Source organism: Phoca vitulina, unplaced genomic scaffold (assembly GCF_004348235.1).
Source record: "Phoca vitulina isolate PV1807 unplaced genomic scaffold, GSC_HSeal_1.0 scaffold4, whole genome shotgun sequence".
Lineage (NCBI taxonomy): Eukaryota > Metazoa > Chordata > Mammalia > Carnivora > Phocidae > Phoca > Phoca vitulina.
Genome location: NW_022589707.1, coordinates 24,726,163 through 24,749,837, shown reverse-complemented (window position 1 = coordinate 24,749,837; position 23,675 = coordinate 24,726,163). Strand labels below are relative to the sequence as shown.

The window sequence follows — 23,675 nt, the reverse complement described above, 5'->3', positions numbered from 1 at the left end:
CTATATATTGGCCTTACGAATACCAAATAATGCAAATGGTACCGAATTGTTATTACATTTGAAATATGTTAAAAGGAAAAGAATTCAGGAGCAGGGGATAGGGGTGGGACACATCTCTGGGGGATACATCACTTAGGTCATGTATGAAAAATGTGTGTGTGTGTGTGTGTGTGTGTGTGTGTTGGGGGGCAGGCAGGAAAATGTTTCTGTTTGATGTCTGAAAATATGCACACTGTATCTTACGTTTCACTTAATTTGTCTTCTATCAGGAAAATCATAGATTATAATTACACTCTACAAAGTAAATTCATAAACTGATAAGTTGCCAGAAAGCACTGCAATATGGCTTATATAACATTTTAAAAATAATTTTTTAAAGAGGTCAAAATGATAGCTAAATTTTTTTAATTTTATCTTAAAAGTTTTAAAAAGTGTTTAGATCTTTCAACCTGACTTGGGTAAACTTTACCACAGTTATGTAGAAAAGGACCAGAGATACTAAAGATAAGTAGGAGGTATAATTTTGAGGAATTTTTAAATTAGAGTCAGGTGAGGCCAGTGTAGCATGGCAGTGAAGGAAATCAGACTTAGCTGGTAGTTTAAGCAAATTAATCTCCCATGTCTTGGGTACCTCAATAAAAATGGGACAACCCTCCTTGAGTTGTTATGAAGATTAAGATAATAAACAGTACTACCTGGAACAAAGTAATGTGTCAGTGTTAACAATAGCTAACATATATCCTAATATTGAATGAAGGACTCTAAGTTATCTATTGTTACCTAGGAAAAGTACTCAGAAGTAATTAAGAGCATTCCTTGATAAAGCTCTTTGATGGAAAAATACTAGTAAAATTCTGTACAGAACTGTAAGTTTATTGGAAATAAGTATCTTTCCCTTGTGCAAAAGGTGATGTGAAGTTTTGATCACCACTTTTTTTTAAATGCCAGAGGTAGAGAAAGTATAGAGAAAAACAGTCAGTGATTAGATGTCATATAAAGATTAGATCTCTTTAGTGTGAAAAGATAAATGGGAAATGGGAATATGCTAAAAGTCTGAAATTGAGAATGAATGAGAACTTGCATATTTTATTTTGTATATTAAAACTAAGTATCCTATAAAGATTGGAAGGATAGTTTAGGGCAAATAAAATTCTACATTAAAGAATGAATAATCTAAACAATTTATCAATAATAGTTCATTTCCTGAGAATTTACTATAGGAGAACCTTCACTGAGAGAGGACATGACCGGTAAAGTGTTATTTGAAGGCAATATATAAATGTGCCCAATGTATGGCAGAGCTTGCAAATGCTTCTATGTGCAGAGACGTGGGGGAGCACAGAGGAGAATTCAAGTAAACAGACAGATTTGTGCTGGGTCCTTATGGATAGTAAGGCTTTGCATAAATGGTTGAGAAAGCTTTCCACGTTGGTCAACACAAAGGCAAGAATGAGCAAGATGTGTAATAATTCCTTGAGTAATAGACTGATTTATCTGTGCAGTAAAGCTCAAATCCTGCACACTCCAAAAAAAGGACTGGGCCTTGTCCTTCTGTCTTCTGGGGAGATAACCTTTGAGCCCTTGGAATATCCTTTCTGATAAGAGAGCTTTTGCATGCCTCAAGTCTTGGGCCATGCTTGTTTCGGTTGAACTTCCAGGGGTTGGAGACTAATGGAAGTTAGTCATGTGGGAGCTACTTGTCTATGTATCTATAAACAGTATTCACAGAGCCCTGGTAAAAACCCTCTAACACCAAGACTTCAGAGAGTTTCTCTGGTTAGCAACACTTGGCATGTGTCGTCAGATATTATTGCTGGGAAACTTAGGTGCTATCGGCACAACTCCACTGGGAGAGGACTACTGGGAGCTTGTACCTGGCTTTTCCGGGATTTTACCCTAAGTATCTTTTTCCTTCGCTGATTGTAATCTGAGAAAAGAGAAAGCAATCAAATAATCTACAGTCTTGAGACCAGAGCTAACTGAGGTCTGCCCTCAAACCCTTGATGGTGAAAACAAAGTATTGATTACTATTTTAACTATCAAACATTTTAGAACAAACTCTAGGCCTTTACCTGTGTTTGCTTTGGTTTAATTTTTTTTTTTTTCTCAGAAAAAGCAAATACAGTTAAATCTGACTTCTTGAAGATCGAGGATCCAGGATCTTAACTGGATCCTGTCTCCTGATACTGTGGATACAAAGCTACCATGGAGGGGCGGGGTGGGAGGGGGGTTGGTCTGAAAGCCCGGCCGACTTGGAGTTAAATTATGGTTCAGCACATTTTAACTGTGGGATCTTGGGCCAATTAATCAAGTGCCCTAACTCACAATTTTGTAATTAATAAAAAGAAGAAAATGACAGCATGGTAACTTTGCAGAGCTATTATGATTATTATATAGAGAACACATGTTAAGCACATAATGTCCTATCTAGTTCAGAGTAAAACACTGAATAAATGTTAGTTCCATTTCTCTTCATTCCCTTATTTAAGAGGTAATAAATCTATAAAAATCCTACCTGCTAATGGGTCTTCTTCAGAACTCTCATCCATAACTAAAAAGTAAGAATGAATTTGAATCAGCAATAGGAAAATATATAATAATATTATGAGTACAATACTCTTATGCCTGGCCACAAACTATCCCTTTGGAACACAACTGGAGAATATTCCAGAGTATTAATTATACTCTTGGTGGGCAACTGATACATTAAAATCCTCCCCACCATCACAAATTATTATATGCAAGGGAGAATGTGATTTATCAAAATTTGATACAAGTGAATTATAGTTATCATAATCCTAACCCAATAAAATCAACAGAAATGGCATCATGAAAAGAATTGGTATTATAATTGGGGAACAACAAATTTAAACAGCACGATTTTTCTAGACCTCATCCATTAGGGGCAGTAAGGAGATAGCATACTTAGCTAATTCTTTAGTTCAAGGAGGGAATGTAGGTAGAGACTGTTCAGTTTAGCATGAAGAACCCATCATAAGGTCTAGAGGCACCATACTCTGCCACATTAGAAAACAAGTAAGAGACAATGATCCTTGCAAAAACTTTCCAGTGGCCAGGGGAAGGGAGTACAGAAGAGACAAGTGTATTTCCTTCCTGTTCTCAGAGAGATGGCAGTAAACTCATTTAATCCTAGCCATTTTATGTACCCTGTGAATAGAGTCCTGCAAACATGGCTATTTCTTCTTTCTTGGAAGAATAAATGAAAAGGTCCCACGCTAAGAACTTACCTACTCTGAACTACTTGGAGGTTCTACTTAGTAAGTTTAAGATCAACCATTTAGGGATACCTGGATGGCTCAGTCAGTTAAGTGTCCGACTCTTTATCTCAGCTCAGGTCTCAGTCTCAGGGTCGTGAGTTCAAGCCCCACAATTTTCATTACAGCAATTTTGTTTTTGTGACCTATTTTTGCACTTCTATTAAAACTTTAAGTCCAGAAATGGGATGTTTATATATTTATTCTACAAATACAAATCTGGTTGATGATAATAAAATGTCTTGTTCTAACAAAATTAGTAAATGTTATGAACTAAATGTTTATGTCCCCCCAAAATTGACATGTTGATACCCTAATTTCAATGTGGTGGTATTTGGAGGTGGGGCCTTTAGGAGGTAATCAAGTCACAGAAACCCTCATGAATGGGTTTAGTGCCCCCATAAGAGACCAGAGATCGCTAGCTAGCTCTTTCAGCCATCTGAGGACACAAAGTAAACCAAGAAGGCCCTCCTCAAGAACCAGACTATGCTAGCACCCTAATCTCAGACTTACAGCCTCCAGAATTATGGGAAATAAATGTCTGTTGTTAAACCACCTAATCTATAGTACTCTGTTATAGCCCGAATGGATTAAGACAGTAAATCATGATAATTAGCCAACAAATGGAAGAAAAATATTTTGTTCTAATGGGAACAACTCATTCTCTTCAACTTACAAAAGAGAAAGGTTAATAGATTATTAATGTAACAACATATAAAAGAATTTGTGATTCTCAATAAGGAATTGCTTTTCCAAATTCTATACTGATCTGCAAAAGTAAATTAAGAATATAACCTGACATCTTTTATTGAAGTTCATATTTCTTTGTGTTCGTGTACAGTCCCAGTTTAAATAGGTGCTTTTATTATGAATAAGTTGCTATCATTTATTACAAGAAATAATTTGTTGTAAAAATAATAAACCCATTTTATAACAAACCCAGTTTCTAATTATATAGAAATAAATAACACTTGTTTTCTAATGTATACAAAGGCACCATATGGATTTAATGAATTTAGTAAACTTCTGAAACTAAATTTCTCTTCAGACATTATTTCAGAATCTCACAATGAACATCTTAAATAATAATAAATTGTAGAATTTTAAGAAAAACAATGAAATTTACATATTGATTTTTAAATAGCTCTTTTATTACGAAAACTTTCATAATCCTACTTTCTATATCTTTGGCAGAATCAACAAGAGAAAATCCACTACCAGAAGTTTTAACTGATAGCTATGTTTGAAATAAAGAATATTTGGATCTCCTTTATTATTTTTTTCTTAGAAATCACATGGTGATTATTATATAGAAGAAAATGTAATAAATAACATTACTATTTTAATACTGATATGATGTACCAACTATATTCCACAATACTCATATTTCTCATAACAGACAGAAGCTCCTAACTCAGTTATATAAAATTGGTATATAATTTCTATACACTTCAAACTTCTGAGCTATACTAGCTTTATATTAGCATTTAAGTGAAAAATTATCACTGAGTAGTCCTGAATTGAAAGCAGTACAACTCATTAAATTAACCAGAGGTCACATGATAAGATCCTGAAGTCCTGAAATTAGTTCTTCTCCCAGTTTAGACACACAGCTATTTTTTCTTGGTAAAGTACTTTCTCTTTGGCTCCTGTAAGATGTGGCTCTTGCCTGACCTTCCTAACTCCCAAGTGTTGTGGGGATTTAATGACATAACATATACAAGTATTTTGTGAGATAGTGAAGCAACAGAAGAATGTGCTCATTAACTTTATTACTGTCCTATTCTGGATCCTTCAATAAAACCCACTGTCTGTTTTTACATAGTTGCTAAGGTCTCAAAGTTCTGCAGTTTTCACAAAATGTTTTAAATCCTAATATTACTTTATTAGGTGGTTTATTGCTTGTGGTTTGTAATTTCATGACTTGCACTCATGACTTGCACTCAGGTAAGTAATTTCATGACTTACTACATCACTTGTAACTAAAGTTACATATATTATAAATCATTAGATAACAAATTTGTGATTGTATATAAGAAACTTTAGGGTCTCTATTAACAGTGGCCAATCATGCTAATGGGAGACAGCTAACAGATCAAGTCAAGACTGATGTGGAAAACTATTCCCATTCTATTCACTCACATTCCAAACCAGAAAATCTTTGTGAGAATAATGCTTAATCTCTATGTTGATCCCCAAATGTTTTGGAAGATGGAAACTATTTTTTATACTTGGATTGTGATACATGGATGGGTTTGAATAAACCTTCCCTAAGAGACTTAGCTCCTCTAGATTCAGAGGATCCTGTTGAACCTTGAAAATTATGGCAGCCTCTCCTAAAACTGAGGTACAGACAGGAGTCACATGGGAGGTGTTCATTACTATATCAAATTTAGGACTTGAGTAAATGACCTTAGTAGTGGGAATCTAAGGTAAGCAGTCCCCCACTGCTCTGGAGGAAGATGACAGGAATTTTCATAGTCTGACACAGGCAGCTACAAAGGACTTAGGTCTTGGGAGACCATCTAGGAGCAAAGAAAGGAAACTGATGCCTTTTTGCAATACTATCGGAATCTGATGGCTTCAGCGGGTCCCTATTAGCAACCCTTGGATTTCCATCCTAAGTGTCCTGCTTGCCTCATCCTAGTCACAGCCCTGATTTCTTAGCAAGAACAACAAAGGTCTCAAAAGGGAACCTAGCCTGAAGATCTGGGGGATGATCTGGGCTCCACGTAAAGTTCTGACTGAAATGAGGGATTGCTTCGGAAACAATACCCGAGCACTCCGCTGTGCACTAACAGAGCTATACTCTAAGAGTCCACGTATGGTTCACTACTAGAGATCTGGCCAGCACTTACGAATCATTTAGCTTTTCCCTACTAATTTGAATTTTCATAATGATCAAATACTGATTCTCATTGATATTTGGATGTGTTTCTAAACTTTCTATTCTATTCCATTCATTTGTCCATCTATTATGCTGTCAGTAAAACAATAATTAGTGGAAATTTATAAATCTCTTTATCTTTTTTCAAAATTTTTCTTAATATCATCATAAAAGTATACCAGAATAGCATCACAAATAATTCTAATTTTTAAAATCTTGATATTTTGATTTGGTTTATAGGAAATTGCTAAAATAATAAAAGTTTACATATTTTAGATAAATGAGTCTCTTTGTTCAAGAACATGGAGCACCTCTCCACTCCAAAGGTTTTTCTTAGATGCCTTAGTAAAGCATATAGTTTATACCTATCTATCTATCTACCTACCTACCTACCTACCTAAAGTGTGTTATTAAAACAACAAAGAGATCTACATACCTATTAGAACAGCCAAAACCCAGAACACTGACAACATCAAATACTGGTGAGGACGTGGAGCAAGAGAAACCCTCATTCATTGCCAGTGGGAAGGCAAAATGGTACAGCCACTTTGGAAGATAGTTTGTCATCTTCTTACAAAACTAAACATACTCTTACCATATAATCCAGTAATCACACTCCTTGGTATTTACATAAAGGAGTTGAAAACTTATGTCTGTGAAAAATTTTGCTCATGAACATTTATAGCAGCTTTATCCATAATTGCCAAAACTTGGTAGCAACCAAGATGTCCTTCAGTAGGTGAATGGATACTGTGGTATATCCAGATAATAGAATATTGTTTAGTGCTAAAAGGAAATGCACTACCAAGCCATGAAAAGACATGGAGGAAACTTAAATGCACACTACTAAGTGAAAGAAGCCAGTGTGAAAAGGCTACATACTATATGATTCCAGCAAATATCATTTTGGAAAAGGTAAAACTGTGGAAACAGTAAAAAGAGGTTGTCAAGGGCTGGAGGGAGGGTGGAATGAATGGGAGAACACAGACAGGGCAATGGACCTATTCTGTAGGATACTGTAATGGTGGATGCATATCATTATACATTATACATTATACATTTGTCCAAACCTAAAGTACATACAAGACCAAGAGTAAATGTAAACTACCGATTTTGGATGACTATGATGTATCAATGTAGGTTCATCCTTGGTAACCAATGTATAGTTTTGGTGAGTTATACTGATAGTGTGGGAGGCAATGCATGTGTTGGGACAGAGGTATATGGGAAATATCTGTATCTTCTGCTCAATTTTGTTGTGAACCCAGAAGCGCTCTAAAATATAAAATCTATTTTAAAAATCTCTGATCTTATCAAAAATGTTTTTACTTCAGAAGTTTCTATATTATGGGAGTTTTTTTCTCTCATTATAAACTTTCCTATAATATGCTAATATTTGATAATTTAAAATGTGTATACTGGAAAAGGAAATGATGATTTATGTACTTTCTATTACTATTTAAATTTAGTTAAACCTCTTTAAAATTGTCCGTAATGTGTCCTATAATGAAAGGATCAGGATTCCACTAAAAGTTTGTTGTTGTTGCTGCTGTTGATGTTAAAATATTGATTTATGAATGACCAAGAGACACACTGTCTGGGATCCTATGTGAAGTTACTATTTTAAGTGCTACAATGCCCCAGATGCTGAGAAGCCTTAGAAAGGGAAAAAATGCCTCACTGGGGACGCAGACCATGTCTAGCTGCACATGTAGGTGGAGTCAGGGCAGGCACACCAGTTTTTCCCAGAATATGTCTCTACCACTTCCTGGCCGCGCCCTATCAGCCTCCTATCACACTGTCCCTATTACCTGTTTTTTATGACTCTTAGGTGAGGCTATGGATCCCCATCAAAAGATTATAGGGCACTTACCTCACGTTCCCCACTCAGCACCCCTGTGGATTTCCTGAGCTCTCTTAGTGGGACTCAGGCCTGTCACTACTCACGCCCACGTCCCCGCAGTCTCTCCTCTGGCTGGAAGAGGACCTGGACTGCCACTTGCCCTTCCTTTCCAAGAGAGAACACAACCTATTTCATCATCCTGGGGAGTGGGTTGAGGATCGCCTGAATGAATCCAGATGCTCCCCAAGTTTCCTGTTTCTCGCTGCCGCCTGATCCCACCCCGGAGCTGGAGGTCATAGAAGCAGTTCTCGCAGTGGTGACGCCCAGCATCAAAGCACCGCTGCTTGTAACCTCGCACTTTTGGGGAAGGCAACGAAGCTAAGGAAACTCTTACGAATCCTAACTACCAGGCAGTAGCTCTGGGCGGGTGCACATGTTCTAGCCGCAGGGACCCAGTGCACAGGCGCTGGTCCGGCCCCCTTCTCTGGTCTAGGAAAAGCCCAGGGGCTGCTGTGTCCTTTGCTAGACCCGGTGGTAGCAGAGTGGTTGGTGGCGGGGGGGGGGGGAGTGGCGTTCGGGTGGGCACTAGAGCCTATGGACAAGCTGGCTTGCACAATACCAGGGCCCTGCCGCCCTGGGGCTGCAACACCGGGAAAGCCTCGTCACCCAGAAAACTTCCCTAGGCACCCTGCAATTTCCGCCCTCTCTGATTCTAGTGGCAGAAGCTTCATTCCTGGAGCTTACTCCACTCCCACATCTGGAAGGTAGTGGGGATTATAATTTGGGAGCCCATGCAGCAACCCCTGTCCCTGCCATGGTTTCAGAGTCTGATAGCACACGTCCCTGAAGGGAAACCTATGAGGACAAAGGGGGAAGTACCCTGTCCAGATGAAAAGAAAAAAGGCATTTCACAGTCTCTCCTCTCCTCTTCCGGCTCTGCCTCACTTAATAAAAGCTTTAAACTTTATCCCTAATGCCAAATGAGTTTCATGAATTCAGTCATAGAGTGATACTGACAAGATTTAAAGAAATTTCTCTACAACTTTAAAGAACTGTGAACATCATCAACCCTCTACTTTTGTACCCAGCTTAATTACATGCAAAATGGTTTTGTGTTAAGGAATTTCATTTTAAAATCTATTATTCAAAATAAATCTTTCATATAAATCTATTTAATGTGTTTCTCTCCTCCCGCTCTTATAAAAGAATATAACTAAATGGCCAAACAAGAAAGTAGCTTTGGTCATCTATGGTTTCTGGTCTTCCATATTTTTCAACACAGTCAAATCTTTTTTTCAGTCAACTTTTGATTCAAGTGGATCTTAAAACACTGAAAGACTTTGGAAAAATATTGGTAGTGTATTTTATGAAACATAAATACTTTCATACATTGTAAACTAGTAATCTCAGTCATAGAACTGTCTCCAATGGACATAATTCCCAAGAAGAAAACATGGATAGCAAGATAAGGTTTTCAGTATTTAATGATGGGAGAAAAAAAATGGGAAAAAAATGTAATACCCCACAGTAAGGGAATGTCTGAGTGAATCATAGTGAATTAGAGTATCATGTAGCCGATCAATATAACTTATATCAAAGATACATGATTCCAAGGATTCTGAAGTAGTATAAATGTAGTATAAAGGAGAAAAGATCTGCCTCATGAGAACAATCTTGGGAAGTGATTCGTTTATCTTCTTTCTATTACATTGAAGGAACTGAGGTTATAGTTAAGAAGCTTGAACATTCTTCTGCTTCTAAGTGGCTAGGTAGGTATTTGAGTTTACTATATCTTTTCCACTCTGCTACTAAAACATCAATGGAAATAATAAATATATATATATATATAGGAAGTAGAGAAGTTGGCAAATTTTTTCTTATAATGATTGTAGAGGGCAGAAAACTCATTTTAAAATCTTAATAATAATTCTTATTGATAAAGTACTTACATTTTGTCAAGACTTAAAATTCAGAAGTCAGGAGATAAATTAATCTTAGAATATTTGTGAAAGAGTGAATATTCAAATGGACAATAGCCAGACCATATATGAAAATAGAACTCTGATCCATAATCTCTGAAATCAGCCCAGAATTCAATGAATGAATGAAGGTTTTGACCAAAACCTTGTCATGACTGCCAATTTCACTTCTCCCTCTTTCTGCTTCCAACTCAACACTAACCAGAGAAAGCCAAATATGCTCTTCAAATTAATCACATAAAATGCAACACTTCTAATTAACCAATCTGCAGCTTCCCCATGCCAACCACCCCCAATTAGACTTCAAGTATGAAGTCTTCCATTTTTTTCAATGTTAGAGCTTTTCCACTTTCCTGCTTTCCTTTGAGTCTCTGTCAAATGTAAGTGATGATGGCTGACTCCCTCACTACTATCTCTGAATAGCTTCTATTTATTCTCATTTGGGTTATCTTTATTTCCAAAGTTTTCTTAGACCACCCAGCAAGATTTGATTTACATCATTTATCACTGCAGATCCCAATTTCAACTGGGCGCAGGTCCCATGGAGACTTCTTCTGCCTTGCTTTTAGTGGCTTATTGAGTCCTTGCTAACATAGAAAGTCCTCACAGTCTGAACTCTGCTCTCTTCCTATTGAGTTCCTGGGCTATTTATTCTCATCTTGGTAATAAACTGAGATGAACTTTTTGATTTCCCAGTGCATATAAAAGTTATGTTTACACTGTACTGTAGTCTATTACGTCTGCAATAGCACTGTGTCTAAAAATATAATGTACATATCTTAATTAAAAATACTTTCTTGCTAAAAAAATGCTAACCATCATCTGGGCTTTCAGTGAGTCCTAATCTTTTTGCTGGTGGAGGGTCTTGCCTCAATGTTGATGGCTCCTGACTGACTAGGGTGGTGGTTGCTGAAGGGCAGAGTGGCTATGGCAATTTCTTAAAAGAAGACAACAGTGAAGTTTGCCGCATCAATGGACTTGTTTGCAAATGATTTCTCTGTAGCACACAATGCTATTTCATAGCATTTTACCCACAGTAGAACTTCTTTCAAAATTGGAATCAATCCTCTCAAAACCTGCTGCTGCTTTATCAACTAAATTTATATCATATTCTAAATCCTTTGTTGTCATTTCAACAATCTTCATAACATCTTCATCAGGAGTAAATTTAACGACAAGGATCCACTTTCTTTGCTCAACCATAAGAAGCAACAACTCATCCATTAAAGTGTTATCATGAGATTGTAACAATTCAGTCATATCTTCAGGCCCCACTTCTCATTCTAGTTCTTTTTCTATTTCTACCACATCTGCAGTTACTTCACTGAAGTCTTTAACCCTTCTCCTCCAAGTTGTCTTTGAGGGTTGGAATCAACTTCTTCCAAACTTCTGTTAATGTTTATATTTTGACCTCTTCCCATGAATCACAAATGTTCTTAATGGCATCTAAAAGGGTGAATCTTTTCCAGAAGGCTTTCAATTTACTTTGCTCAGATCCATTACACAAATCACTATCTATGGCAGCTCTGACCTTACAAAATTGTACAAAAATGTATTTCTTAAATAATAAGACTTGAAAGTCAAAATTACTCCCTGAGCCATGGGCTGCAGAATGGATGTTGTGTTAGCATGAAAATAGGCATTAATCTCCTTGCACATTTCCATCGGAGCTCTGGGGTAACCAGGTGCATTGTCAATGAGCAGTCACATCTTGAAAGGGATCTTTTTGTCTGAGCAGTAGTGGGCTTTAAATTTTTCAGTAAACCATGTTGAAAAAAGATGTGCTGTCATTTAGGCTTTGTTGTTCTATGTACAGAGCATAACTGGAGTAGATACAGTGTTGTTTTTAGGGGCCCTACAATATTTGGAATGGTAAATGAGCAATGGCTTCCTCTTAAAGTCACCAGCATTAGCCCTAACAAGAGAGTCAGCCTATCTTTTGAAGCTTTGAAGCCAGGCATTGACTTCTCTCTAGCTATGAAAATACTAGATGGCATCCTCTTCTAATATAAGGCTGTTCTGTCTACATTGAAAATCTGTTGTTTAGTGTAGCCAGCTTCATTATTTATCTTAATTATTATTAATTATCATTAGCTAGATCTTCTGGGTAACTTGCTGGAGCTTCTATATAGGCACTTGCTGCTTTACTTTGCACTTCTATGTTATGGAGATGGCTTCTTTCTTTAAACCTTATGCCAACCTCTGTGAGCTTCAAACTTACCTTCTGCAGCTTCCTCACCTCTCTCAGCCTTCACAGAACTGAATAGAGTTAGGGCCTTGCTCTGGATTAGGCTTTGACTTAAAGGAATGTTGTATCTGGTGATCTTCTATGCAGACTACCAAAACTGTCTCCACATCAGCAATAAGGCTGTTTTGCTTCTTATCTTTCATATGTTCACTGGAGTAACACTTTTAATTTTCTTCAAGAAGTTTTCCGTTGCATTCACAACTTGGCTAACTATCTGGCACAAGAGGCCTAGCTTTCAGCTTACCTCAGCTTTTAACATGCCTTCCTCACTAAGCATAATCATTTCTGGCTTTTGATTTAAAGAGAAAGACTTGAGACTCTTCCGTTCACTTGAACACTTAGAGTCCATTATACAGTTATTAATTGTCCTAATGTCAATACTGTTGTGTCTCAGAGGATAAGGAGGCCAAGGAGAGGGAGACAGAGGAGGAACAGCAAGTTGGGAGTAGTCAGAAGATACACATATTGATCAATCAAGTCTGCCGTCTGATATGGGTGTGGTTCATGGCACCACAAGGCAATTATAATAATAACATCAAAGATCACTGATCACATCACCATAACAAATATAATAATAATAATGAAAAAGTTTAAAATATTGTGAAAATTATCAAAATGTGACACAGAGACATGAAGTGAGCAAATGAAGTGGGAAAAATGGTGCCAGTAGACTTGCTTGACGCAGTTACCACAAACCTTCAACTTGTAAAAAAAAAAAAAAAGCAGTATTTCCACAGTGCAATAAAATGAGGTATGACTGTATCTGGCAACTGAATATTTACTATCACCAGACATTTTACAAGTGATGAGGATTTAACTGTGAACAAAAAAAGTTCAAGCTCTCATGCATCTTGCAATCCAAAGGGCAAGGGGGAGAGGAGTAGATAATAAAGCATCGTAAGTGACAGAATGGCAAGGCAACCAGAGAAGCCTTCACTGATGTCCCTTACGAGGAAAGGAATGTCCTAGGATACAAGGATACAAGGAAGAGTCTTCCCCAGAATCATCCCGAAGCTAGACTGTGCTGGATGTGTTCAAGGTACGGCAAGGAGCATAGTGAAAACTATGTGCTCAGTATTTTGTTTTTAAATGCAAAATTGTAAATTCCCTTTGAGGAAAAAAAAAAGTTTAGCAGATTTTAAAAGATTACGAAAACATGCCAGAAATTTAACAGGTGTTTGTTTGGGTCATGAGACTATGAGTGATACCTTTTCTTATTTCCTTTTTTCTTTTCTGTAATACCTAAATTTTCTCAATATGTATTACTGTGGTATTTCTAAAAAAGAAAAAAGGTTTTGTCAATGAAAGTGCTTGTAAATAAAAGAGAATTTCCATTTACACAGGGTTATTTATAATGTTTTCCTCTATTTTATAGCTGACATAGTAATATTTTTACTTTATTTAAATGCTCCAATGCATCAAAGTTTACACTTACGAATACTCCATTCAAAATTCTGACTAAAAAGACTTTTGCTGACTATAAGCTGAACACAAATTGTATCCTTTCAACTGATAGTTCATGATCTAGATGTTTGTCTTTTGAAATCTCTTCACATCTTCTAAGGTGAAAATTGTTCTCCATTAACAAACTTTTCTTCAAATGAGTAGTCAATGAAATGCTGTGACATTTCATTTAATTGCTCTTTCAAAACAGACTTTTCTAATTCAAGGCAGCAGCAAAGGACTTGTAGAAATGAGGTTATATGTCTAGAAAACAAGTAATATTTGTAATGTCTTCATTTGTGTTCAAATATTTTCACTCCTAAGTATATTTCTTAAATTCTACGCCTCAGCTACAAAACAATTAGCATCAATATTTCTGTATTTTATGGTCATTTAAAAAAATGAATAATTAAATTATCCCCTTGGAATCTGACAGAAATACAACCTTTAATGTTCACCATCTTTTTTAATGTGTTTGGGCAATTTTCCTGACCTAATATTTCTATTATGCTTCAAAACGTACAAAGATTAACATTTCATTAAAAACTGCAACATGTATTGCCATGGGTAAAAGGAATGGGGGTGTTTTTAATTGTTTAGCCTCAGGAGATACTCAAAATATAAGAGTGGTATTTTTAACTTTCTACTGCTTTATTTCCCTAAAGAACTGAAGTATTAATCACAGAAATTCTTTACTTCTTATAGCTGCGTGAACATTATAAGAGAGAGAGATAGAGAGAGAGACAGTAGGAGAGGAGCATATAAGGATGAAGAACCAGAGTCCAAAAAACAAAATTTCTTGAGTGTGTAAGATTAAGTTACAAAGGAAAATTCAGGTAAATTCTCTCTTAAATTCAGTCACCTCGAGGCAATAGGACCAAGCACTATTCTAAGTATCATAATGATAGATTTGAGGGGATGAAGAAAGAGTGAATAGTTGTGACAGTCATATGATCTCCTATTGCCATCAGGTTCCCTCTCTGTCTTAAATTTCCTTTTTTTTTTTTTCTTCTTTTTTACACTATAGTTGAAGGGTAGGGGAGGAGTGTGTTTGCTGGTGTATTCACAGAGTATAACTGTAAAAATTTTTATGTCATCCAATTAAAAAAATGTCAAAGTAACCTATACCCACCAAAAACCAAACAAACAAAAAAGCTATGTTTTACAGATCTAAATAACTCTTTGTTTTTTTGAAAATAAGCACCAAAAATTATTTTAATAGATGCATAGTATTTTCAATTCACAAATACTGCTACCTAATTTTAAGTTTTATGTAATGATTAAGTATATATTATATTAACAATTATCAAATATACTTAGCTGAAGTGTTTTTAGAATAAACTTAGAAATTTACTAATAGCTTTATATTATTAAAAATTTTGTTTTTTATAACTGGTAATTATTATAACTAGTCATATTTTGTTTTTTATAACTAAACTATGGATAAAAAGTATCTTAATCATTTGGTAGCTCTTTACATTTTCAGTCAACACAGTGTCAAAATGTTTTAATTACAAAGAACAGTTCTTAAAAATATTTAGCAATTCAAAATTGGAGAAAATTTCTATTTCGAATTTAAATATTATTTAACTGAGTCCCTTTCTAAAAAGCAAACCATTAAAACTATTTGTTTAGTTTGTGTCTTCTTACCTTCCTTCAGTTCTTCTCTATCAAATGTAGTGCCCAAGGTTGTATCTTCAAAGTTAGTCTGTTCAACTTTCTTCTCCTTTCCATAACTGGCAATTAATTGATGATATCTATCCATAAAGAGAAAATATATATGAATTCCAGGATTCATAAATAGTTAAATTCATAATATAGAATCATCATATCAAAACCTTAGATGTTAGCTAGTGCCTTTCTCAGTATGTCTTACACTTGCTGCTGACCTCAAGCCTCCTTTCAAGCCAATTCCCTTAACAGACCCCATTTTTATTTCACATACTCCCATTCTCTGGTCCTTTTCTTCCTGCTATCACAAATAAACTACTAGCAAGGTAGAAAAAATAGCTTTAGGTTATTGTTGATGTTTTAGGTTGCTAGGGTTGCCTCACAAAAATACCACACACTGGGTGGCTTAAAACAACAGACATTTGTTTTCTCACAGTTCTGGAAGCTGGAGACCCAAGATCAAGGTGCCAGGAGGGTTGGTTTCCTCTGAGGGCTGTAAGGGGAGGATCTGTTCCAGGCCTCTCTCCTTGCTTTGCTGACTCTTCACCTAAAAGTTGCCCCTCTGGCAACAAGCACTGTTGGTGTCTCAATATCCTAATCTCCTTTTCTTACAAGAATACCAGTCAAACTGGATTAGGACCCACTCTACTGCAGTCATTTTAATTTAACATCTCTTTAAAAGCCCTCTCTCGGGCGCCTGGGTGGCTCAGTTGGTTAAGCAACTGCCTTCGGCTCAGGTCATGATCCTGGAGTCCCGGGATCGAGTCCCGCATCGGGCTCCCTGCTTGGCAGGGAGTCTGCTTCTCCCTCTGACCCTCCTCCCTCTCATGCTCTCTGTCTCTCATTCTCTCTCTCTCAAATAAATAAATAAAATCTTTATAAAAAAAAAATAAATAAATAAAAGCCCTCTCTCAAAATACAATCATCCAAATTCTGAGGTACTGGGGGTTAGGACTTTTTAACACATGATTTTGAGGAGGGAGGAATGGGACACAATTCAGCTCATAACACTTGGCCTTAATGAACAGGGGGAGGGGCACAAGGAGAGCGACAGAATCCTTAAGCAGACTCCCCACTGAGCGCAGAGCCTGACACAGACTCTATCCCAGGACCTGAGGATCATGACCTGAGCTGAAATCAAGAGTCGGCTGCTTAACCGACTGAGCCACCCAGGTGCCCCTATATCCAAACTTTTTAAATGATAAGGAAAATTCCCTATTTAAAAGGAACAGGAATTCTTTTTATAAAATGAAGAATCCTTTCATAGCATAGAATAGCAGTAATTTATCTCTATACTTAAATTTTTATAACATGGTTTGCTTAAACCAAGGTAAAGCAAGGTACATATGTCCAGTATTGCAAAGAAAATACTGTATTCAATTATGGTTTATATATTTAATGGGTTATGAATCCCTTAGTTTATAAAGTTCAGTTTAGACTTTAAAAATAAACATCTGAATGTATATATAAAAATTACTTCTCTCTCTCTCCTTTCTTTTTTTCCTCTCCTCCTACCCCTATGATGTCCATATGGAATTAATGATTAAAAGATATCACTAAAATGTGGATAAAAGGTGGAAGAACAAGAAAACAATAAACTAGAAAAAAATACCTATGTATAATTAAAATTTTACTTTAAAATGAACTTATAAGGAAAATACCTTTATGTTACTTAACTTCATTAGCTATATGTAAATTTCTGTTCATCTTACTTTCTCATTGACTATTAAAATTAGAAATGCATATTTATACATGAAAAGTTCTGTCTTTTGGGTTAATGAGAATATATACTTAAGAATTTTGAAAACTTATCAAACTAAAGTTAGCTAACAAAACAATAATCAAAACTTGAATAAAATTTTTACATTACTAATGTGTAAAAACAATGAAAGAGGCTTGTGTAGATTAATCAACTTTTGCCCAACACTATTACCCAGATGTTGTATTATTGGCTATGTCACTATTTGCTGAAATCACTGTCCTGACATACTTCAAATTCCCATGCCACTGGGAGTTAATCTGCAGACTCAGCATACCTGCAGTTCTTATATTGATTCGACCCTACAAACAGGTGAAATCAAGGATCCCTGGATCCATGTGGCCAGAATTCATAATATGGTTACCCCTACTGCAGAGCTTTGTCTTTGTCAGCTTTGTACTTTCGGAGCTCATGGTTCTTTCCTTATGATCAAATCCCATACAATTGTTAAAAGATATGCAGTACCACTTACATAGTAAAACCATTGAAAGAAGCATATTCCTCAGCTGTGAATCCGTAAATATCTTGGCAAGATAGGTCCACTTCTTGCTGAAGAAGAAGACTGACTAAATTTGTTGGTTCTTCACTTAGAGCAATCATAAGGGCTGTTCTGGAGCAAGAGGGATACATAAACGTGTATTTATAGATCTTAAACATGTCTTGTACTTTTTTTTAAAAGTTAGTCTTCCAAATTTACCGTTCAAATGTAGACTATCAGGGAAAGAGTCAGGGCAAGAATGTAAAAAGTGGGGCAGATCTGCTCAAAAAGGTATACCAATCACATTATATTACAGAGCCTAAAAATAAGAGTCTCTAGGAAGCAGCTAGCTCAATGTTTGTTTATTTATTTATTTTTTAGATTTTATTTATTCATTTGACAGAGAAAGAGCACGAGCAGGGGGGGAGCAGCACAGGGAGAGGGAGAAGCAGGCTCCCCACTGAGCAAGGAGCCCAATGCGGGGCTTGATCCCAGGACCCTGGGATCATGCCTGAGCCAAAAGTAGACACTTAACCGACTGAGCCACCCTGGTGCCCTAGCTCAATGTTTTTTAGTCCCTGCTCCCTGGAACCACAGTGTTTTCAAGATATCTCAAAATGCTAGGGAAGGGCATGTCTGGGGCTCTGGGTACCTACTCCCATTTAGCTACAGCACCTAGGATTTAGAGATTGAGTTTCTGTGTAAGATTGTAATTCTAATGTTATAAAGAATAATAATAATGACCTACCAATTTGGACCAATTGTTTGATTTTACAGAAACAGATCCTGGGAATTTAGGTAATTTACCTAAAATATATAGCCAGATCTTTTATCAATATCACAAAATGTACACACACACACACAAATGTATTGTCTTGTTAGGTAGCTATAGTTGTAGGTCTTATTTAGCATTTATTATACCTTTGATTCTTATCTGAAGCATTCACATCTGCCCCTCTCTTCAGAAGATATTCTACCATTTTTGCATTATTTTCAGTAATGGCAAGTAACAGTGGAGTATACCCATCCTGAAAAGATTATTTCAAAATGATTATTTAAAATATTGTACTAACATTGTATGCCTTTTAGATTTAAGTTCAATTTAAGAGATAAGTGTGTTAGTAAGAAACGTCTGAATATACACTTTAATTTTAAAAAGGTTTTGATATATACCAAAATATGATTTCAGAGACTAAGAAAATAAACTGGAGTTGGGTCATTCAAAAATAAAATCAAAGTTTTTACTTTAGGCCTAATTCAAATTGTGGGCATGAGCAGCCTGGAGTATTTAAAGCGAAGAGCACCTAGTATTTAATATAAGTATTACAAACCATCAATTCACATTTCATAATGTTGTTATCATTGAGATTTCATAGACCTCTAAGGCTGACACTTATTTTGGGCTGTGAACTTAAGAAGCTTAAAAAAAAAACCCCACAAAACTTATCTCAATAGGAGAGTTGGATTACTTTTAGTATAGTAAGTGATTTTCTAATTTAACCCTAATATCATTATCCATGAGTATATAAATAAGACAGGCAAAAATGTAGGCTTATGATTTTTAACCAATATCAACTTATAGGGAAACCAGATATTTCTCATTTGATATAGGCCTTTGAACAGTTATCAATGTTAAATATAGTATTGTTTTGGAGGTCAGTGTTATAGTTTGAAATGAAATGGACCAAGATCTTTTAAAAAGGAAAACCTTATCAGTGTTTGATCATCTCATTCTTCTCCTTTTCCCCAGTTTCATTTTGGAAAACTCACGCTTCATCTAACATGTGTTTCAACAGATATGAATATCTGCAATACATACCTTCTTCCATTGCTTTCTAAAATATAATGTTAGTTTTAATAGACTACCTTATTTTGATCTTCAAGATTAGCTTTGTGCTCAAGCAATTTTTCAACTAATGAGACACTTTGGCCACAGACAGCATAATGGAGAGCAGTATTGCCATCTAAATCTGCCAGATTTGGGTCTGCACCATGGCCTAGAAGAATAGTAGCACAATCCTCCTTAGCACACTGGACTGCCTGTCAATACAACAAGAATAGATGAGTCACCAACTTACTACTCAGGATGGGATATATTAAACTAACGTTTAATACTATGCTTTAAACTATGAAATCCAACAAAAGTTAACTAGAACTCAAACGCATTCCAGAAAGGAAAAATTAACACACCTTAGTCAATGGAGACCGGTTTTCACTATCGCAGACATTTATTTTGCACTGTTTCTCAATTAAGAGAGATACAATATTTGAATATCCATTAGCACAGGCCAGGTGCAAAGGTGTTCTATATGAATATAACAAAACACAAAGTTAGAGGTAAGTCTTAGTTCGAGAAGTTACGATACTCAAGAACATGCCAGATCATATACTGTTAAAGTATTTGCTTCATGTACTTATTGATATTTATATACAAGTTATATTAATTATAATTGCTTTCTACTGAATTAAAAAGGCCATGCAAATGCCTTTAAGATCAAATATTTAACTGGTTTCACTTCAAGGAAAGTTTATAATGAGTTAAAAATACATATGTATGTATGTATGTATGTATGCATTGTATTCATCAAAAAATATCTAGTAAGCATTTACTATGGCTAGGCAGGGTTCTAGGTGATGAAGATATAGCAGTAAACAAAAGAGACAGGGCGCCTGGGTGGCTCAGTTGGTTAAGCGACTGCCTTTGGCTCAGGTCATGATCCTGGAGTCCCTGGATCGAGTTCCGCATCGGGCTCCCTGCTCGGCAGGGAGTCTGCTTCTCCCTCTGACCCTCCCCCTTCTCATGTACTCGCTCTCTCTCATTCTCTCTCTCTCAAATAAATAAATAAAATCTTTAAAAAAAAAAAAAACAAAAACAAACAAACAAACAAAAAAACAAAAGAGACAAAAATACCTGCTCTTATGGATCATACCTGCTAGTGGAAGAAGTAAACAAAAAGCTTAAAATAGAAAGCATACCAGACAGTATTAAGTGCTAAAGAGAAAAATCGGGCAGGGAAGATAGGAAATGTCAGCAAACAGAGAACTTGCCATTGTACAAAGAGTAGACAAGGTAGCCCTCGCTGATAAGGTGATAATTAAATAAACCCCGGAAGGGAGTGAGAGAGTGAGAGGAAGCCATGTGGATATCTGGGGGTGGGGGGCAGGGAGAAGCACTTCAGGCACAGGAAACAGCAAGTCCAAAGGCCCTAAATACATTTCTGGCATTTCTGTGGAACACTAAGGAGGCCAGGGAAGCTGGAGATGAATGAAGGGGAAGTTGTAAGACAGAAGATCAGAGAGATAATAGGATGGGGGTACATGTCATGTAAGGCTGAATGAGCCACTGGAAGGACTTTGGCCTTGACCCTTAATGAGATGAAAAGCCAGTGGAAGTTGTTACCGCAAGGAATGACTCATTTCACATACATTTTATAGGATCTTTCTGGCTACTGTATTGAGAATAAACTGAAAAGGTTAAAAGACAGAAAACTAGTTAGGAGGCCACTGCAGTAATTTTGGTTGGATAGGATAGAGATTTTGACTAGAATGGTAACTGTGAAGGTGGCAGGAAATAGTTGGATTTTAGCTATATTTTGAAGGTGGAGCCAACAAGATCAGATGGATGATATGAAAGAAAGAGAGGAGTCAAGAATGACGCTAGGGTTTCTGGTCTAACAATTCAAAGAAAAGAATTTGGTTATTCTAGAAAGAGAGATGCAGATCTGAGGACAAGAACAGGCGCACAGTTTGGGGATATTTGAGATGTTTAAACAGGGATGTAATGGAGCCAGCGGCTCTCACAAACCAACTGTTAAATTTTCAGGAACTATTCAAGCCAAATGACATCTCATTGGTAGCTTGGAATCGGGGCTTCTCCTCCCTTTGCTTTGCCCCCACCCTCAACTAAGAGCCTGTTATTAAACATTTGCCAGCACACCACAGTCTATCAGATACCCACGTTGAAGTGTAGGTGTTTGTATACACGACTCTAGAGTTCAGGGGAGAGGTCTGGCCAGAGATAAAGATGCTGGAAGGCACTGGGATACGGACATTTACAGATAATCTCTCTTCACCAGGCAGGTGAAGATTCAGACACACAGAATCATTTCAAGTTCTGAGCCCTCAAATATTTACCAGACAGGAAGAGGAAAAGAAATCAGCAAAAGAGTCTGGAAAGAAATGCCCACAGAAGTAGGAGAGGTGCCAAGTGAACCAAGTTTCCTGAAAGACAAGACATTATTTCAAATACTACTGATAGGGCAAGTAAGATACTTGGCTGAGATGCCAGCTGGGTAAGACTGAGAACTGACCCCTGAATGAAGTCATACTGAGGTTACCCATGACCCCGTAATGTAATTCAATGGAGTGGTATAGGATAAAAATTGGAATAATTTAGATAACTCTGTTTTTGACAGAGGGAAGGACATAAAACTATTGGCAAACCGACATAAACCTTCTTTATAACCATAGCTTCCAGTTACCCAATTATGATGAAAAATGATGTTTTTCATACCCTATGACTTGAAAACTTCCCACGAGATTTTAAGGTAGGCATAGACAGTACATATTTGCTGTTATTAATGCCAAACACATAACTTCTTTGTTTCCTAATATATAAAATTACTTTTGTTTTTGCAGTAAGTGGTTGTGATGGGCTTTTTGAAGATATTCTGCAATTGGAAAAAAAAATTATAGGAGATCCAAATTAAAAAGCCAATTGTTTTGCTGTCTCAATGTCTTAAAATCTTAACAACCACTGTTCTGGGAGGTCTCCTCTACTTTTTTCCTATTAGTACATTAATACTATGGTAAATCTTGGGTGGCTGGGGACAATATATATATATATATATATATCAAATTAAAACCAGCAGTTTGGGTAAAGGGTGAAGTGCCAGGTGGAGATTAATGCAGTGGGAGGAGTGGAGGCCATCAGGGAGGACACAAATAACCTCAAATATGCAGGTAAGCATTTTAAGAAGTAACAAGCTGGAAGTTGGGAGTGTGACCCCCTGACAGTGTTATCAGACCTCTCCACTATGGGAAACTCGGAGTGACAACCAATGAAGCAGCCCAGACAAGTCCTGTTCCTGATTACAGGACCCAGTGGAGCCGGCTTCCTCTCCACACTGCCCTTCATCAGTCTGGTCACCTGTGTTCTCTGTCCCGTATATTCACATCATGTTTCTTGAGCTGAAGGTACTCCTTCACCTTCTCCAAATCCCCGACTGAGGCAGCTTTGTGAAGTTTCTTTAAATCCTTATCTCGAAGGTTGTAGCCTGGCTGGGTGGGGTGATGAGTGCTGGCCCGGCCTATGGGCAGGTGTGAGGAGGGGCTATGGGGCTCATCCTTCCTTCTCCAGAAAGTGAAAAGCTTCTTCATGGCGGCACAGGAGACAAGTCCTTCCGTTGGATCAGGGTGTCCCTGCAGTTCCCAACGGCCCCACCTGCCCCTTGGGCCTGGCCCCTCCCTACCTCCCCACCCCCTCACCCTCTCACTTCCCACCCCACCCCCCACCCGGCTCGAGGGAGTCTCTGGGCGTGTCTTCACCCCAGAGTCCAAGCTAGCCAGAGACCGGAAGTGGGCCAGTGACAGGAAGTGATCAAGACAAGAAAGGGGTTGAACCACTTGCCTGGGGCAACACACCCACCTCAGTTGCCTGGCAACCGCCAGGGCCTGGCGCAGCACCCACACCTGTAGGGACTCAGTACTGAAGGCGTCCAGACCCAGATTCTCAGTTAAGATCTTTGACTGACGGCTACACTATCAATCTTACTGGTAGATCAAGAGCCTTTTGGCAGAAACCTACCAATTTTCTTACAAATAACCCCTTCTTCTTCAAGGATAGACCTAATGACTTGAACTCTTGAAAACAGATTTACCTTCCTTGTGGTGGGGATGGATCTTCTCCAGGGATCTTGCCCTCCAGTCTAAGTATCCACCCACCCCCCAACGTTCACATGATCTAACACATCTTTAACAATAACTGAGATCCCTCTATAATCTCAATTTCAAATTTACTTTTGAATGCTACCTCTCATATTCCAGCTCGTTTTCTCATGTCACAAAATTCCAAAAAGGCTTCCAATTCATTG

The 23,675-nt window shown here is 37.1% G+C and overlaps 1 protein-coding gene across 1 annotated transcript; it reads right to left on the bottom strand.

Moving 5' to 3' along the window:
• Positions 1-2,322: 2,322 nt before the first annotated feature.
• ANKRD7 (ankyrin repeat domain 7) lies at positions 2,323-22,962 on the bottom strand. The gene is made up of 7 exons (XM_032401185.1): positions 22,733-22,962; positions 19,774-19,888; positions 19,450-19,623; positions 18,505-18,611; positions 17,578-17,715; positions 15,326-15,432; positions 2,323-2,551 (listed from the first exon to the last, which is right to left on the bottom strand). The coding sequence occupies exons 1-7, from the start codon at positions 22,960-22,962 to the stop codon at positions 2,481-2,483; spliced, it is 942 nt and encodes a 313-aa protein (XP_032257076.1). The 3' UTR covers positions 2,323-2,480.
• Positions 22,963-23,675: the final 713 nt, after the last annotated feature.